The sequence below is a fragment of the Dasypus novemcinctus genome, chromosome 10 (genome assembly GCF_030445035.2).
Source record: "Dasypus novemcinctus isolate mDasNov1 chromosome 10, mDasNov1.1.hap2, whole genome shotgun sequence".
Lineage (NCBI taxonomy): Eukaryota > Metazoa > Chordata > Mammalia > Cingulata > Dasypodidae > Dasypus > Dasypus novemcinctus.
The window spans coordinates 38,050,309-38,069,517 of NC_080682.1; the positions used below are offsets into that span (position 1 = coordinate 38,050,309).

The 19,209-nt window shown below is 33.3% G+C and overlaps 1 protein-coding gene across 1 annotated transcript; it reads left to right on the forward strand.

The window, feature by feature from the left end:
• Positions 1-18,077: 18,077 nt before the first annotated feature.
• LOC131280191 (olfactory receptor 8H3-like) lies at positions 18,078-18,671 on the forward strand. The gene has a single exon (XM_058306311.2). The coding sequence runs from the start codon at positions 18,078-18,080 to the stop codon at positions 18,669-18,671; it is 594 nt and encodes a 197-aa protein (XP_058162294.2).
• Positions 18,672-19,209: the final 538 nt, after the last annotated feature.

Genomic DNA, 19,209 nt, shown 5'->3' on the forward strand with positions numbered 1-19,209 from the left:
CCATGTCATAAGTTGAAGCTGTTATACCTCCAAATACATTCAGAAGGGTAGGTATAGTCAGTGACGTGTTTAATGGTATTTTTTATCTCAAGTTGACACTAGGGGCTTCAGTTTAAAGGTAAGTTGCATTTAAATATTTGTTTCTGCTATAACAGACCTTTATGAACAATTAGTAACACCAAATAATACTAAGAAAAGCACAACTGAGATAGGGTAGAGCCAGACCATAGAAAAAATGTAAAACTTTTATTAAACCATTTTACTGATAGTAGGGCAACATGTTCTCTTTACAAAAAACTAGAATCACAATATTGATTTTAAAAAGAACATAAAATTGCCCATAATCCACAATTTAAATAAGCACTATTTTTCTTCAGTGTCTTTTTTAGAGACATTGCTATTATTTATGTCATCTCAGACAACTGAATCATAATATAGCTTGCTATTCATATATGCATTTTTCCACTCACTATTATACTGGAATCACACCTTTCTACATTAATAATACTCTTATAAATCACTTTAATTTCTACTTGATAATTCATAATTATACATCATAATTCACTTAACTGATCCTTTTTATGAACATATTTCAGTTGTTTTCACATTTTCATTATTATGAAAAAATATGGTGAAATACATGTTTCCTTATGTTTTGTCCATTTTTTAAATTGAGACTAGATTCCTAAGAATATGGAATATTGGACAAAGCAATAAGACCAACTATGAAGTCTGTATTATATAAAGTATTTTATTCCCAGAATCTTTAATACCAATACACTCTCACCAGACTGCAGAATATAGCTGCCTTACATCTTTGTTACTTTACCAGTTCAAATATTTCACATTTTAAATTGCATTTTTGCTAGCTTATGAATTAGGGATTTATCAGATGTCAAACATTTTTCTTGAGAATTTGTTTTTCATTATTTTTACTTTTTCCTTATAATGGTGTATATTAGACTTTTTTCTTTATTTCTAAATGCTATTTCTGTATTAACAGTTGTGTCATTTTTCATCTTTATTATACAACTTTAAAGAAAAATTAAAACACATTCTCACATTAGAGATTCCTACAGTTGCAAAATAACAAGTAGTTCACTGCTTTATATTTCTGGGCATTTTATTTAAAGACAAATAAAATAAACACACTTGAAAAATAGAACTATATTCATAATTAGTAATCTTTGAAGGGTCTAAAAGGGAGACCTCTTCCCTAAATGGAACTAGAAGCTCCCCAAGCTAGGATTTAGAAATTAGTAATGTGAAATGTCAGCATTTCTTAATTTTAAAGTTTCCCTACATGCAACCATAATAGCTGGTATCAACAATAAAGAGGAGTTTTCAAAATTAAACAGAATGTAATTTTCTGCAAAGTCTTTATTTATGAATTAATAGTCTTTTCCTTTGCCCACCATCCCCAGACAAATATAAAAGAAGTGTGGTAACAGTGTATTAAGAGTAATAAAACTAGAGCTTCCACACAATGGCAATGGCTTGGAATGTGTGGAAAACTATAATTTTACCTTTAAGATAGAAACTTTGATAAAGTAATAATGATCTTCCTTATTTCCTCCATAACATTTGTTATTTTTCTTAAATTATATATGAAAAACTTTTAGACTCAGTAAGATAATGACCAATAAACAATATCACATGGCTCCTGAATGGTGAAAAAAATTAGTCTGTATATGCTAAAGCACATGGTCTGACCAATAAATTTTAGTGCTTTTATGCCCTCATATTCAAGCATGTGTTTTCTGAACAGGTGCAGAGAATAGTGATCTGTCTTAAATGTTGAATCACAAAAGACCTTGAAATTCAATAGGAAAGACATTCCCCAAACAATAAAATCTAAAGTTAGAAATAAATCTGGGGAAGATTGCATTGCATCATGCTCCGTTTTATCTTCTCAGAAGTGTTTGATGAGGAATCTATGATATTCCTATGCAATTCTATTTCAATGACACATGAGCTCACAGATCTCATTGCCACCACATATGTTACTGCAGCCTCAAATATTCACTCAGTTCAGTTGATGCTGAATTGTGACTACATGATTTTAATATCAAAATAGAACTCACATGATGTTTACTAATCACTCTGAAACAAGCTATATCTAATAGGAAAAAGTAACTCTGCAGCATAGAATCATCCGCCTAAGTGACTAGAGAAGAAACACAGGGGAGTAGACAATCATGTAGTCAATCTTCAGTTCCTGCTCATGGGTAATATTTCTATTTATGTTTGTCAATTTGAAAAAATACAGTGGAATTGATTGGGAAAAGATCCAGTCATCCAGAATTGTAGGAAATGTGCCTGGCATATCAACAGTAGTAATAATGGGTTTGTACATAATGCTCTATGCATTTAATATGTGACTAAAATGTAGCTCAATTTTAAATCTATATTTTATCTGTTGGGATTTTCATTGATTTTATAGGAACAAATGATCTGGCGGTTATATTATTTTCTTGATCAAAATTCATCTAGCCATTGAAATTTTTGTGCTGTTTGCAGTTAGGTCAATTATCCACATGCAAACTTGGAACATGGAGCAAGTGAACAATGTGACAGAATTCATCCTACTAAGCCTAGCACAGGACCCAGATGTGCAGCAATTCTTTTTTGTGTTGTTTGCAGTCATCTGTTTAATGAACCTGGCAGACAGCCTACTTATTGTAGTGACAATTGCCACTAGCCCAACCCTGAGCTCCCCCATGTATTTTTTTTCCGTATTTCTTGTCTTTGCTAAATGGCTCCTTACCTTCTACTACAACCCCCAAAATAATATTTGACCTACTTATTGAAAAGAAAACTATCTCTTTCATCGAGTACATGAATCAGGTTTTTGTGTTGCATTTCCTTGGGAGCGTTGGGATCATTCTGCTCACAGTGATGGCCTGTGACTGCTACATGGCCATTTACAGGCCCCTGCACTATATGATCACAATGAACTGGTGGGTGTGTGAACTTCTGGTGGTTGTAGTCTGGGCTGGGGGATTTATTTATATCATGATTCAAATATTTTTCATTGCGTGATACCTTTTGGTGGCCCCAATGTCATTGACCATTTCTCATGTGATCTTTACCCTCTGCTAAAGCTCTTCACTGACACTCACATCCTTGGACTCTTTGTTGTTCCCAACAGTGGTTCTCTGTGTGCTCAGTTTTTCTGCTGTTATTACCTCCTATATCCTTATCCTTTGCTCCCTCAGATCTCACAGTTCTGAAGGACAGTGGAAGGCTCCCTCTACCTGTTCCTCACATATTACTGTGGTTGCTTTATTTTTATAATTTTTATGTATATCTTCATCTGTGGTCACCTTCCCCATGGATAATGTGGTGACTGTATTTTACATTCTAATAACACCCATGTTAAACTCTTTTATCTATACCCTCAGAAATGCAGAGGTGAAAATTGCAATGAGGAAGCTCTGGTACCAAAAGTAACCAAGATTACTAATGCATGTAAACAGACAAATCAAAATCTATCCTTTTATAAGAATAAGTGTCTCTACAGCAAAAAAAAAATAATTGTTTTGCAGTAGAATGTTTATGTTTAAATATATGTTATTTCCTTGTTATCTGGAAACTTAAATGTTTTCTCCTTCATAAAATATCAATATGTAATAAATGGGTACTATGTATTTTTCCCTTAGGAGTTTCTTTGTATATATAAAGTATTGGTCAAAGAGATATTGCTAATTGATATAAATTGGTACAATATTTGTAAATCTTTGAATTTATATATTTTGTTGAACATTATCTGCACTCTTTAAGTACAGGTAATGTACTTAAAATATATTAAAATGGTTTATGACAAAGAATTTTATTGAAATAACATCATTTCAACCCCAGCTTCTGCAGTCAGGATAGAATTATGTTTGTGGTAGGAAGTCAACAAACAGAAGTGAATGATTTTGGAGGAAGGGAAGAAAGTTATTATGATATATGTTTTGCATACCTCTGCTTCCTTTACCTCAAAAATGTCAGTTTTAGCAGAATGACCAAAGCTGCCCATGTTCTTTATGGTGGTGGACCTAATGAAACATTTCACCCTACAGAAAAACGACATTTGGGAAGGGATTACAAAATCCAGTTCCCTTCTTATCCATATGGAATCAATGATCAGTTAGGTGGTATTGTGTGACATTACCTGAATCCTATCTAAGGATCAGTTATATCCAGTCTCTGCTGACATGTTCTCACAGGGACAGAACTCCAACCAAGCAGTCAGATTGATGGATGATATATCCTACTTAGCAATACATGTTTCAGCGGATCCCCTATGACTCTTCTTTTTAATTTAAAATTGCCTCAATGGGGCATCTTTCTGTGGGTCCACCCCTACCTGTTATGATCACTGTAAGTATAGGAATATCCTGAATCCAAGGTATCAAGTGAATTGCACCAAATCAGGTTATTCCTGGCAAGGTTGCAACCAATTCCACATCTGAGGCTGAGAGAGAGGAAATGAAAATGGAGTCCAACTCCCTGGAGAGTTTCTCTTCTTCCTCTGCTAGCTGTCTTTTCCAAGGAGGTTTTACTTAGGGTGATTTTCTCGATTACTACTTCAAACAATAAATTGGAGGTTTTGAACCAAAAGGACTTAACGACAGAAACCAGGAATCACTGGGGAGAGGACAAAGCACAAAAGGTTCCAACATGTATTTGGTCAAATTCATAGTTGGCTCTAACTGGAGCTGCTTCAGAGCCCATTTCTTATGTCATCTAACGTTGTCAGTGAAATTACAAAGACCTGTAAAGCAATTTAAGCATTTATTTGGGATCTTAGAATTTCAATTCAGGGAGCACAAATTCAGGTAGCAACTTAATTTTTGTCCAAGTATATGCTGTCAGGTAAGGTAAATAGAGGTGCAACTTCATATGAATCTGCCAACTTGCTTAAATCTAGCATTCTGCTTTGCCATCAATACAAATGATATTGCCTATTCTTAAGCATATTTGTCGGCACTTGTTATTTGGAAATTTTTAAAAAATCATTTAACAGGTGTATAGTGAGAGCTTCTTGTGGTTTTAAATCTTTTTTTTTCTACATAACTAATTATGTTAAGCATCTTTTAGCTGGTGAGTTCTTGGCCAATTACGTATCTTTGTTGAGGTATAAATTCAAATCTATTGCCATTTTACATTGAATTTTAAATTTTACTATTATTGAAATTTGAGAGTTCTTTATAAATTATGAAAACAAGTCTTATATCAGATATGTTATTTGCAAATGTTTTCTCCTTTTCTGATTTTTGTCTTTTCATGTCCTCCTAATGAAGTTCAATTCATCAATGTTTTTATTTAATTGTTGAAGCTTTTGTTGATTTTTAAGATTTTTTCATTTGTTCCTTGCTAGTGTTTTTTAGTTTAGGCTTTGATATTTTTGTTAATTATCAAATTTTGGTCAATGTTTATTCATGGTACAAGATATTGATCAAAATTCAATTTTGCAAATGTATTTCAAGTTATTCCAGCTCCATTTTTTAAGATCAGCTTAATACATTTTATAATACACTCATATTTATATGCAACTTTCATGCTTACAAGTATAAAAGGCAAAAAAATTGCAAAGAATCTAAACAACTGCATAGTCAACTATACTCAATAGTTAATATTGTTGTCCTTGTTCCCCATTTTCTAAATCCAGAAGAAAACTGTAAATGCCATGTAGCTCATGGATTTTGTTTCTAGAAATTGGAAACTGCACATATCTGGGTTTCCACAGACATGAGTCTCTATCATGTTCCAGGTCAGTTGACTAGAAGGAAGGCATGCATTGCTGATTGAATTTCATTGCTGGTAAAAAACAAAACTCTCTAGGGTTTCAAAACCAGAATTCATGGTTTGTATTTCTGTACTGTTTAACTGAATTTTGTGTCCTAGAGCAGGGAAGGTTTTAGCAGTGCAAACTGCTTCTATTTGAGTTTCTGTACCTGACGAATCAGTCCTCATAGAAAAGCTGGAGTGTTTCAGAATACTGCCCAGAAACAGATGAGATGATTGTCTAAGAAGTTTAAGTCTGCTGTGTCTGCACATGAAACATGTCAAGTCCTAAGAAGTCAGCATTTCCCCTACAACTGTGGTACTGGGAAGAGGTGTCTACAAGTAAAAAGTCAGTTTGGGCTTCTATGTACATGGGTTCCAAGACTTCCTCAGTGTTCACTCTCTTCTGTTTGAGTTTGGATATTTGAGGTAGAAAAGAACTCTTCAATATAAAAATATATTCCAGGACTCTAGATAGGACTGTGTTTCAGTCCTGGGTTTGTCAGACAACAGACTGATTATCCAATGTCTGACCAGAGAGGTTACTTGATAAGATATTTTCTAAACTGCTCAATAAATCTGTGTTTTGGATCTGATTATCTACTATGTTTTGTGAAGGAAGCATCCTATTTTGTTCACAGACATTTTCAATTGCTGCAGATTTCTCAGTATCTTCACTTAATGCCTTAAGGGTGTTCCGAGGTAACAAACCATGAGTTACAGTCTCTGCTATCAAACTGTTGCTCATAATAAAGTCTGTAGAAACCCTGCTTAATGAATAGACATTCTCAAAAATGTCTCTACACATCACCACTTAGTACATGTGCACCCAGTCATCTGTGGAACTTTGCACTCTGTTGGTTTGAATTTCTCTGAAGATGCCACCTGACTGGAAACAAGAACCTAAAAAGTCATCAGTCTGAGAGGCTATTGATGAAGTTACTTTACACCAGGCAACAATGTGCAATATATTTTGATTACTGTAGCCTTGTAATAAATTTTAAAATTGGGACGTGTCAGGACTCCAACATCCTTTTTTTCAAGTTGACTTTGTCTCTTTGGTCTTTCACTATTGAATAAAAATTTGTAGAGTGGCTTTTCCATTTCTGCTATGCTAAGTGTTGGAATTTTAATTCATTTTCATTTAGTATGTATATCTTATTGCATAGAATTGACACCTTAATGATATCTAGTCTTCAAATCCATGAACATGGAATGCCCTTCCATTTATATAGGTCTTATGTGAGTACTTCCAGAAGTGTTTTCTTGTTTTCTCTGTATAAGTCCTTAACAAACTTGGTTAACTTTAATCCCAGTTATTTGATGTTTTACATTTTCTCCAGTATGATCATTTTATTCTTGATTTCCTCTTGAACTTAATTACTAATTGTATCAGTTTGATATTATTGATTAATTCCAAAAATAAATATTGGATTATGTTTGTAAACTGGTCTTTTTCCTCTGGGCATATTAGATTATATTGGATTCAGACACTCGTGTGCCAGTAGGGTGTTGAGTATCCACCCTTGATGGGTAGGGACTCACAGATAAAATATATGGCAAAGGACAGATAGAGGTGAGGGTTTTTGATATTGGAGTTTTGATGTTGGAGTTTGATACTGAAGTCTTAAGTCAGAGCCCTGGGAAGTAAGTGCACAGAGGAAAGAGAAGCAAACACTGGAGAGTGAAAACTTGAGCCTGGAAAGAAGCAAGCCCTGGGAAGAGAGGTATCTTGAGCCCAGAGAGAAAAAAGTCCTGGGAAGAGAGGAACCCAGGAACCCTGAATCCTAACAGTTGTTGACAGACATCTTGCTCAAACAGGTGGAAAAAGACTTTGGTAAGGGGAGAAACTTATGCTTTATGGCTTGGTATCTGTAAGTTGCTACCCCAAATAAATACCCTTTATAAAAACCAAAATACCTTTGGCTGACTAATACACTAACTATAGAAAGATCACTGATTTTTTGAATTGATATTATGCCCTTCATTTTGCTAACTTTATTATTAGTTCTTAGCTTTGTTGTACATTTTTGAGATTTTTCTAAATATAGGATCATGTTATTTGCAAACAATGAATGTTTTACTTCTTCCCTTCCAATTTTGCAGTCTTTTGTTTTCTTGCCTAATTACTCTGGTTAGAACTGAATTATACTCTTGAAGGTGGACACCCTTGTCTTGTTCCTGAATATGCTTCTAACTGACATTTATCGTTTTGAGTTAATTTCCTACTGTTTTTGTTCTGTGATGGGTTTTACAAGAAGGTTGCTGGATATTGCCAAATTACTTTCATGCATCAATTTAGATGGTCATGTTTTTATTCTGATTGCTTTTGTTTGTTTTTTACTTCATTTTATTAATATGGTGCATTATATTAATTAACTTTCTTAGGTTGAACCACCATGACTGACTTGGAATAAATTTGTTTGTCATGATATATAATTCTGTTAACATGCTATTGGATTCTGTTTCTTAGAGTCTGAGAGTTTTTGCATCAATATTCATAAGGTATATTAGTCCCTAATTTTTTTGTGGTATATTTATGTCTTCGGTATTAGAATGAGGCTCAAATAGAATGAGTTACAAAATATCACCAATAAATTTTTTGAGGAATATGAGCAAAATAACTGTTTGTCAATGCTTGGCGAAATTCACAAGTTTATATTTCTGGTGCTGTTATTTTTTTTCTATTTTTCTATTTTTCTATTTTTTTTTTTAAGGTTTATTTATTTCTCTCCATTGTCTGCTCTCTGTGTCCATTCACTGTGTATTCTTCTGTGTTTGCTTGTATTCTCATTAGGCAGCTCTGGGAACTGATGTTGGGATCTTCCAGAGTGGGAGAGAGATGATCATTCTCTTGGACACTTCAGGTTGCTGATCGGCTGCATTTCTTTTTCTCTCTCCTCTGTGCCTCTTTTTGTTGCATCATCTCGCTGTGCCAGCTCTCCACGTGAGCCAACACTCCTGTGTAGGGCAGCACTCCTGTGTGGGGCAGTACTCCACACAGGTCAGCACTCTGTGTAGGCCAGCTTGCCATACGGGACAGTGTGCCTTCACCAGGAGGCCCTGAGCATTAAACCCTGGACCTCCTATGTGGTAGATGGGAGCCCAATTATTTGAGCCACGTCTACTCCCATGTTATTTTTTTCTTGTTGGGAAGTTTCGATTACTGCTTTGATGCTGTTTTTGTGAGACTAGCTAACATTTTGTTAATTTTATAGATAATAGCAAGAAACAACTTTTGATTTTATTGATATACTCTATTGTGCTTTTATTCTCTATTTCCTTTATCTCCAATATAATATTTGTAATTTCATTCCGTCTCCTTTATTTGGGTTTATTATGCTCTTTTATTTTAGTACTTCAAGTTGTGAGGTTAAGTCTTATATTAACCTCCCATTACTGCCTTTGCTTCTCTATAAGATTTGATTTATCTTGTTCTTTGTTCATTCTTGTCAAGACATTTCTTAATTTGCCTTTGTGATGTCTTCTTTGACTCATTGTTTATTTGAGTGTATCTCTAATTTCCTCATAGTTCATTTTCCAGGAATATTTCTGTTATTGATTTTTAGCATCATTGCAGTGTTGTTTGAGAAAATTAATTAGTGATTTCAGTCTTGTTAAATGTATTAAGTCTTGTATTATGATCTAGTGTATGGTCTATTTTGAAGAATGACCTGGTTGCACTAGAAGAGAATGTGTATTGTGATCATTTTGGGTGTCGGCTCTAGGTTGTTCATAGTATTACTCAAGTCTTACATTTTCTTATCAATCTTCTATCTAGATGTTCTATCCATTAATAAATGTTGCATATTGAAATCTATTACTAGGTTGTAGAACCATCTATTTCTCCTTTCAAATGTGTGAATATTTGCTTCATTATTGTTGGGCTCTGATGTTTCGGGTGCATATATATTCATGCGTTATATATTCTTGTAGACTTGAACACTTCATCAGTACATAGTCTACTCTTTGTCCTATTTAACTGTTTGAATTGGAAGATATTAATACAGTTATCCTAGTTATTTTTGGTCATTACTGGCATTGAATATAGGTTTTCCATCCTTTCACTTTCATCCTTCTTTTGCCTTTGCATTTAATTTGAGTATCTTATATTACACATATAGTTTTAATCATTATGCCAATCTGTGTCTTTTACTGGAGAGTTTATTCCATATCCATTTAAAGTATTTACTAATAATGAATTGCTTCCTTCTGCCATTTTTACTACTTTCCCTTTGTTAGTTTTATACTGTTTTTGTTATTGTTGTATATTTTATCCTCAAGTCTTCATTAATGTCTTTTTTCATATCTTTTTAATATTTCCATTGTAGTTTTTTGAGTCAATTCACATTTTATCTATTTTTTCAGATACTTTCTTTGTCACTATTATTGGGCTTAAAGGTGGTAAATTTATAAAAATTACATGTATTTGATACCAAATTAATTTCAATAACAAATGAAAAAACTTGTTCTTATGCCCTGGCATCCCTTCACTTTATTATTGTACTTGTTACAAGTTATATCCTTTTGTAAATAATATCTTAAACCATAGAATTTTCATTAGTTTTTAAACATGTGCTTGTTAGAATCTAAACAAATAAGAAGTGAAATTAGATTTAGAAAACATAATACAATATAATACTGGGGCTTATTATTGCCTTTCTGCTTACCTTTACAAGAAAACTTTATTATTCTTTTTGCTGCTTCAGTTCACTGTTGTCCTTTCTTTCTATCTAAGTAACTCCCTATGTCATTATCGTAGGACAAGTCTAGCGTTGATGATCTCCCACAGCTTTTATTGATCTAAGAACATGTTAATCATGCCCTCATTTTTAAGACATGATACCAGATAGAAATTATCTGTTGAAATTGTATTCTTTCAGCACTTAAATATTTCACCCCCTGCCTTCATGACGTTATGTCTGACATGGTTCTCCTTAAGTTTTTCCTATTAATTTTTCCTGGTATTCATGAATATTTGTGTGTGTCTTTCATTAGATTAGAGAAGTTTTCTGCCATTATTTCAATATTCCTACTGCCCCTTTCTTTATTTTTTCTTCTCAAAATTAAATTATGACATTATTGTTATTCTCGAGGACACCCCACATGACTCTAAAGCACGGTTCTCTTTAACATTTATCTTCTACTTTGATGTTTGTTGAAGTTTTATCTTCTGCCTTGATGGACCATGATTTCTTATGTCATTGTCTCATAAGTTTTTATTTTATTTTTTAACTTTAATTTTCAAGAAGTTGCATATTAAAGAACAGTTATTAAGCAAATTTACTGGGTTCTAAATACCTCACTTACACCCCCTTTCACATTTTCCACCTATTACTGACAACTTTCATTGGTGTGATACATTTGTTACAGTTGATGAACAAACATTGAAGCATTGTTAAAAACCATGGTCTATAGTTTGCATTATGGTTTATGCTTTGTACCATACAATTTATAGGTTTTGACAAATGTATAATGGACTGTGTCCATCTTTGCAATATCATGAAGAAAAATTCCAATGTCCAAATGTGCCCCATGTTCCACATTTCTTCCCTCCTCTCCTGAGAATCTCTGGTGACCACTGTCTTTATATCAATGTTACAAATTATTTTGCTACTAGAATAATAAGTCTACTTTTGTCCATGCATACATTCCTCTCTAATGTTTGTTCGTTTTTCAGTCTTGAGGATTTGGGGATGTGAGGCCTACTCTCCTTCCAGTTAAGAGGGAACTTAGATGTCTCAAAAACTTTTATTTAACAATGTACATTTTACTATTGAATTTTTAAACTATGGTATTAAGTCCCTGAGTTGTATGTTTCTAAAATTTTATCCAGATATTTATGACAGATACATCATTGAGTGTCAGGAGCTAACAAGGACAAAAATTAATGTTAAAAACATATTTCACTGTTTATGAAAATTGCCTCCATGTTGTCTGGTGCTCTCCTTCAGAATCTAGCTTTCCTATTAAGAAGATCAACCTGAGGCAAAAGTGTGCGGTCTCTCCTTTACTTAGTAATTTCCCTGTTTGCTATAATTGGAATGCCTCCCCTAGTACTCCCCTAGTACTGTGAAATACAATTTACCCCTTTAAGAGTGCTCTATTGTATTATTATAGCAAGGAATACTTTGTCCCAGGCTACATTGAAATGATTGTCTCTTCTACTGCTTTAACTATCTTCATCTTGTTTCTGCCTGCATTGCAAATTCTGGGAAGAACAAGACAAGAGTGGGTGTCCTGGGTCAGGCTTTCAGGCTACTACTGCAGTCCAGGATGAAATAGTGGTTGTTCTACTCCCCTAAAACAGAGACTGGAACACACAACCAGAGTTCTGGTTGGCTTTCCACTGTGCCAAGCAGGGTTTAGGGTAGATGCTAGTTGGTGTTACGTTTTAAGGTGCTTTTACTTGATTCAGGACTCTTTATTACTGCAATAATTTAATTGAATTCTGGAGTTTGGTGAAGATAGTTTGGACATTTTATGTAGTTTTTCAAAAATTCTCTGGGTGAACAGCCCCTGAAGTGTCTTATGCTGCTAATATGGTTGCCTAGAATCCATCATAATAATATAAAGAACACATATAGTTTACAGATGAAATTTTGTTTCATAGATAAAATGCTAATTATCTAATAAAATGAAATATGGTTAAAAATCCAACAGAGGTAACACATTTTAATATTAAATATTATTTTATCCAAACAGAAGTCAAAAAGAAAAATCAGAATTTCAAAATATACATGAAATGAAAATCTCACATAAATAATGATTTTAAACATAAGTGGACTAAGCACTCTATATAAATGCCCTATAATTGACTCTATTAAAATATAAGACTCAACCACATAATGTCCATATTTAATAGATGAAGTGGGAAGATAGTGGAGTAGGGAGCTCCAGGACTAATACTTTCCAGCAAAACAAAAATTAAACAGGTATGAAATGCTAGAAACAGCTAGTTTTAAATTTCAGAGGTAAGAAGTAAACTGTTCCACATCCTGGGAAGAGCAGAAGGAAGAGGCTGAAATTACAGTAAAGAACAGTAGATTGCTTTCTCCATGTGGTGGCTGGTGCCCATTACTTACTCCCATGGTAGGCCGCAGTGCAGTCCAGTCACTGGGTAGGTCCTGGGTGGCAGAAAAGGATGAAAAATTCCTTTTTCCCAAGACAAGATGTGGCCATGGTGGATCAAGTTTCTCAGCATTTGATCTGTGATATTGGATCTAATGGGACTTGTCTTTGAAAGGCAGCCATTATTTCAACACATCTCTGATAAAGGCAGTGGCAACCATTGTTTCAACCTATCCTGCCAAGTATAGTAGCTGACATTTTTTCAAACTGGCTCAGAGATGCACAGAAATGATGGAGCTTTAAGGACCCTGAGCTCTTCTGAGCTTTTGGGGTAGTTAGTTGAGGGGCTGCGTTGACTGTATATGTCAGAGAAATGCAGCTTTTAGGAGTCATCAGGGAAGCTGTGGTCACCCTTCTTGTTCCCTTCCCAGGGATCTCTGGAGCTGGTTAAACCCCATTCATGGTTCTGGGTCCTGCTTTGGCAGGCTAAGACTGACATGAGAAAGTTCTTTCAGTCACCCCCATCTCCCAGAATTAACCCTCCAGGCAAAAGCAGATTGAGGCAATAAAATGCTAGTAACAAACCATAGAGGTGAACTGTCTGGGGTACAGGCCTGTGGGTGCCAAACACTCAGGAGACAGAAATCTGTGTCCTGGGAATAAAAGGGGCAACCAAAACCCTGTAAATAGGGAAATTCCAAAACAATTAACAAGCAAAATCTCAGGAAAAGGAACAGGCCCTAAAAAACAGGAAAAAACTCTTCACACTGCTTTCGCTTCAGGCGAATCTTCAGGATGGATAGGCTGATACTCAAGAAAATCTCTGTCTTATCATGTATTTACAGAACCAAGAAATAGACATTCCAGGAAGCAAATCACAGAGTTAATGTTTTAAAATATTAAAACGTACACAGTGTACAAGAATACAAGACAAAGAAACATGAAATGATGGACCATGCTGTGGAAGAGGATAAAAATCTAGAAAACACAAATGAAAATGAGAATATGAACCTATCAAACAAACCTTTTTAAAATCATGATTTTAAAATGCTAAAGGAGATTTTAAAAATAAAGAGGATGACTTAAGAATATCAGGGAAATGATGGGTGAGTTATATAAGAGACATAGTAAAGAGAAATTTTATGAAAGAACCACACAGAACTACTGGGGTTGAATACCACAATAACTTAAATGAAAAATGCCTAGGGATGCTACTAGAGCAGATTGGAGATGACAGAAGATGGAAGCAGTGAAATTTAAGACAAGACACTTGAAATGAGTCAGGTTGAGGTTTACAAAATAAAAAACAAAGAAGTACAGCATATGAAAATCAATTAACATAATATGCCAAACTAACACAACAAAGAAAAATCATAAAAGATCATCTCAATTGTTGCAAAAATGTCATTCGACAAAATTCTTCACCCCTTGATAAAAGCAAATAGAACACTAGGAATAAATGAAAACTACCTCAACAAGATAAAGTGCATATATGCAAAACCCACAGTTAACATCCTACATAATGGTGAAAGACTGAAGCTTTCCTTCTAAGATCACGAAAAAGGAAAAGATACCTATTGTCAATACTTTTCTTGAACATTGTATGTGAAGTTCTTAGCAAAGCAATTAGATTGTTTATATGATAAGAGAATAAATTTTTTGAAAAAAATCTATGGAACTACACTATACTGTGAAGCATAAGATAATCATGAAATTCATTTAATAGCATAATTTTTAAAATATGGCATTAGCAATTATAATGAATGTTTTACAACAATAGACATTTTTGGTGGTGGGGTGGTGTATGGGAATCCTGTATTTTATGCATGATTGTTCTATAACCCATAATTTCTTTAATAAAGAAAAAAATTAAATAGATGCATAGTAAAAGGATATAAAAATATTTCCCTATAAATATAAGCATATAAATAAACCTGTGTAAAATAGTACTATTAGAAAAACTAGACCTCTGTTTTCCAGAGATATGAAGGATAGCATAGAATAAGAGTACAGACAAGTTATCAGAAAACTATAAATTCCTAAACAGGGCACCAACTCACATAAAAAACGAAGCTCATTAAAAAGAGGAATATAATTATCTTAATAAATGACATTTAATAATTGTCAGAGATAAAGTTCTAATTTTGTTGAAATATAGGACAAATAAGTAATGTTTCCTTTCTGTTTCTTACTTCTGATCTTCTGCCTTTTTTTTTTTTTTGCTGTTAGTGGTATATTAGAATCTCAACAATAAAGATCCAGCAAAAACTATTAGTCATATCAAATTTTGTGAATAATGTTTTCAACTATTACTTATATTAGTTGAAAGTACACTTAATATCTACAAAAATTATTGCAATGCTGGGAAGAAAAACTTCCTTATGGTTATTTTGCAAGCACTAAGCAGATTCTATTTAAGTGGCATTGACATAGAAGCCTAAGTTGACCTATTATGAAATAAATTAATTCTGGCTTCTAATTGTCAAATAAACTTATCTCAGTGTCACTGAATTTTTGATGAAATGAAGAATTGTACATATAAAACTTTATCTAATACATAAAATATAATTTTAGAATTCTTTGATTCATAAAACAAACTCACTTTGGAAATTCTGCCATATAAACAGTATTTTTTCATGAGTTGCTTCAAAATCTACATGAAAATTGATTTAATTACTGTTAATTAATGAAAGATTCACAGGAATTCATTTCACATGGGTGTAAAAAGAGGAAGTACACTTTTGGCCATTAATATAATTATAAAATCTTTATTCATCTCAGCATTGAGTTTTACATTTATCCAACACTTTTTTCTCAATAATGAATGCCAAAAAACTGAAATAATAAAACAAATTGTACAAATGTGTGGTGGTACAATGCATTACATCTGCTGGGTCAATTAATAAGTTAACACTCCCAAACCTGACTGGAGAAACACCACTAAGCTTTCCTTGGATGCCTCAAAAATGCCCATTAATGAGCTGGTTCACACTCCTAGATAGAAGGTAGTTATGCTGCACCAGTCAAAGCAAAATGCATGAAATTGTGGGTTTTTAAATGTTTGTTGTCAAAGAGGTCAAGGTGTATGTCTTAAAAAATTTTAATAATATCAGGATATTACTGAAAATTCAGCAAGATTGAATTATATAACGACATGAGTATACATATAAGTAAGCTTTATATGTACAAAGAATAATACTTGGAGGCAAATACACCCAAAATATAACAATATTTATGAAAGTTTTTCATTTTTTTCTTTCTTTTTTTGTGTAATAATAGATGTATAATGAACAGTAATTAATCCTATGATGTTGTTATTGGGAAAAAATGTGCTATTCCATTCTTGATGGTTAATGATCTGGCCTTTCAGTCACAAAACAATTAAGTATTTCTGTAGAAATGACCTCTTTTAACTCAGTTATAAATTAGAGCATCACAAGAGAATACCAAAAATGCTGCTCAACATTATGTGACTTCTAAGGTAAAGACAAGTCTCTTTTACAAACCTAACATGGATGCATTAATCCTTGAACTTTTATTCTTGGGATGATGCCAAACAACCTTCCTTGGAAATTGGCCCCAGAGATGAGCTCATGTTGCATTATCAGTAATCATCAATATAAGAGTTGTCCTGGCAATATCAGGATGAAAGGCTTGTGTTCCCAGTAGCTCCCTGGTATACTTGGGAAACATGATTTCCAGGTGGACTTTCAATTTCAGCAGGACATGAACAAATATTTTGGGTAGATTTATTTTACCTCTCTCTCTCTCTGACTCTTGTTCTCACTCTCCCTATACATATATGCATAAAAATTAAACATTCTTTATCTCAAAGAAAAGAAATATGATGTCACAAAAACTTTAAATGGTTTAAATATTGTACTTGAGAAAAAAACTTTAGGCTGACAAATTTCTAGACAGATAATGCTGAAGGAATTTTTCACCAACTTCTACTCATGTTATGTATTATGTCAAAGTTAGGGCCTCATGGTATGTATGCATGTCAAAGTTAGGGCGTTTTAGTTTATCCAAAAATAGGAAAAGAATATTATTAGAATATTATGCATAGAAATCTAAATATCATGTAGGTGTTACCTAGGTAATGAAAAGATTTCTAGAAATGGAAATATAGAATTTATGGAATCAGAGTCATCAAGCAATGAAGACATTGAAAATATAATATTTGGAAGAAGTTTAAGAATCCTTAAAAAATCTTCTGAAAATTAATAGTATAGTGTGCTCTCTAATGTAAATGCACCTAAGGTTTAATTTCTGATCTGTCATTTGTACTAAATAACATTGGCAATAACAGAAGAGTAAATGATGAATCATAAATCTATATGATTGTTATTACATAATATAATTGTTTTTCTGAAATTAAATACAAGTAGGAATATAGTATTACAATCATGATCTGGGAACTCAACCAACTTTGGTAGAATCACAGTACCAAATAGTTAATGGTTGTGATTCTGGATAAGTTAAAGTTCCATGCCATTTGTCTCATCTAAAAGATGTGTAAAATAGCAATACCTATGATATAATATTTTAATGTTAATAAATAATTTAATGTAGGAAATCTTGATGAGAGTATCAAATCATTCTATTATGCAATGTATATGAATTTCTATTATACAATATCCAAAGTTGTTTTTTACCAAATAGATATTTGGCAATCAAACTAAGATTTTTTCCAGTCACATTTTGAAAATTACACTTTATTTTGAATTTCTAAAATCACTAAGCTAATGTTATTTTAAACTCCATATCATTTCAATTTTAAAAAACTTTATTTTATAGTTATTCATGCTAAGTTTCACATTTAATTTCTCAATAAGTTTCATATTTAATTTCTCAATAGTTTGCAATAGTTGATCACTATGGAAAGCAGGAATTACACAAATGGACGTGATTTCATTCTATTGGGATTGATAAAGTCTGAAGAGATCTCTCAATTCTTCTTTATATTGTTTCTCCTGATATACTTGATTACTGTGCTGGGGAATACAGGTATGATATTGATCGTTTATCTGGATCTCCAGCTTCACACACCCATGTATTTTTTCCTCAGTCACCTGTCATTCCTTGACATCTGTTACTCAACAGTCATCATACCTAAAACCTTAGAGAACTTATTGACTTCCAACAAATATATTTCATTCTTTGACTGCTTCACCCAAATGTTTTTCTTTGTCTTCTTGGTTGGCACTGAATTTTTCTTTCTCTCTTCCATGGCCTATGACCGCTATGTAGCTATCTGCAATCCTCTGCACTATCAAGTTTTTATGTCCAGGCGACTCTGCTATACCTTTATCACTGCGTCCTACATGATTGGCTTTACTCAGTCATTAGCTATTGTTCTTTGCATCAGCAGTTTGCATTTCTGTAAACTTCATGTAGTCTATCACTTTTTCTGTGACACAACCCCAGTTTTAGCCCTGTCCTGCACTGACACTCGTGGTACTGAAATCATGATAATCATTATTGCTTTTATAGACATAATGGGATCTCTTATCACAATCACTGTTTCCTATGTGTCCATTCTGTCTAATATCCTGAAAATTAATTCCACTTCAGGAAAGCGCAAAGCCTTCTCTACTTGTGCCTCCCACCTCCTGGGTGTCACCATCTTTTATAGCACCATGACTTTTACTTATTTAAAGCCAAAGGACTCCTATTCCTTGGGAAGGGATCAAGTGGCCTCTGTGTTTTATACTATGGTGATTCCTATGTTGAATCCACTGATTTATAGTCTTAGAAACAAAGAAGTCAAAAATGCTCTCATTAGAGTTATGCAGAAGAGAGAGGGCTTCAGGCAATTTTAATGACTGGGATGCCAAATAATTAAGCGCATTGTTTCTTTCCTCTTTGGATATTTATTCATTAAGTAAAGTAACAACCTTTAATTCGTTTGAATTTCTGTTGCACATTCCTCTATTTGACTACACATGAACTGGAAAATTTCCAAAATAGGATTTTGAAATATACATAGTAATTGGAAGCCGTGAAACATGTGTTAAACCTTTAGTTTAAATGTAAATATTTTTAAGGGCAAGAACAACAAAATTGTAGTACTTTCAAATTGCATCATAAAAATCCCCATGTATATTCCAATTTCAGAGAATTTTCTTATGAGAAGCACTTTCATTAGTGATTTAATCTGTAGAAAAAAATATAGCATAGTCTTAAAGAGTCTTTTTGAGACTGAAATTCCAGAGTTTAGATTCTAGAGCTCCAGAGTTTTACTTATATATCTCCTCATAAGTCACTGAAAGTGTAAGTCTAGTTTCCACAATTGTAGAAGAAAAAAATTCTAAATACATATAATTTCCTTAAAGATTAAATCAGGTTATGAATGGAAAT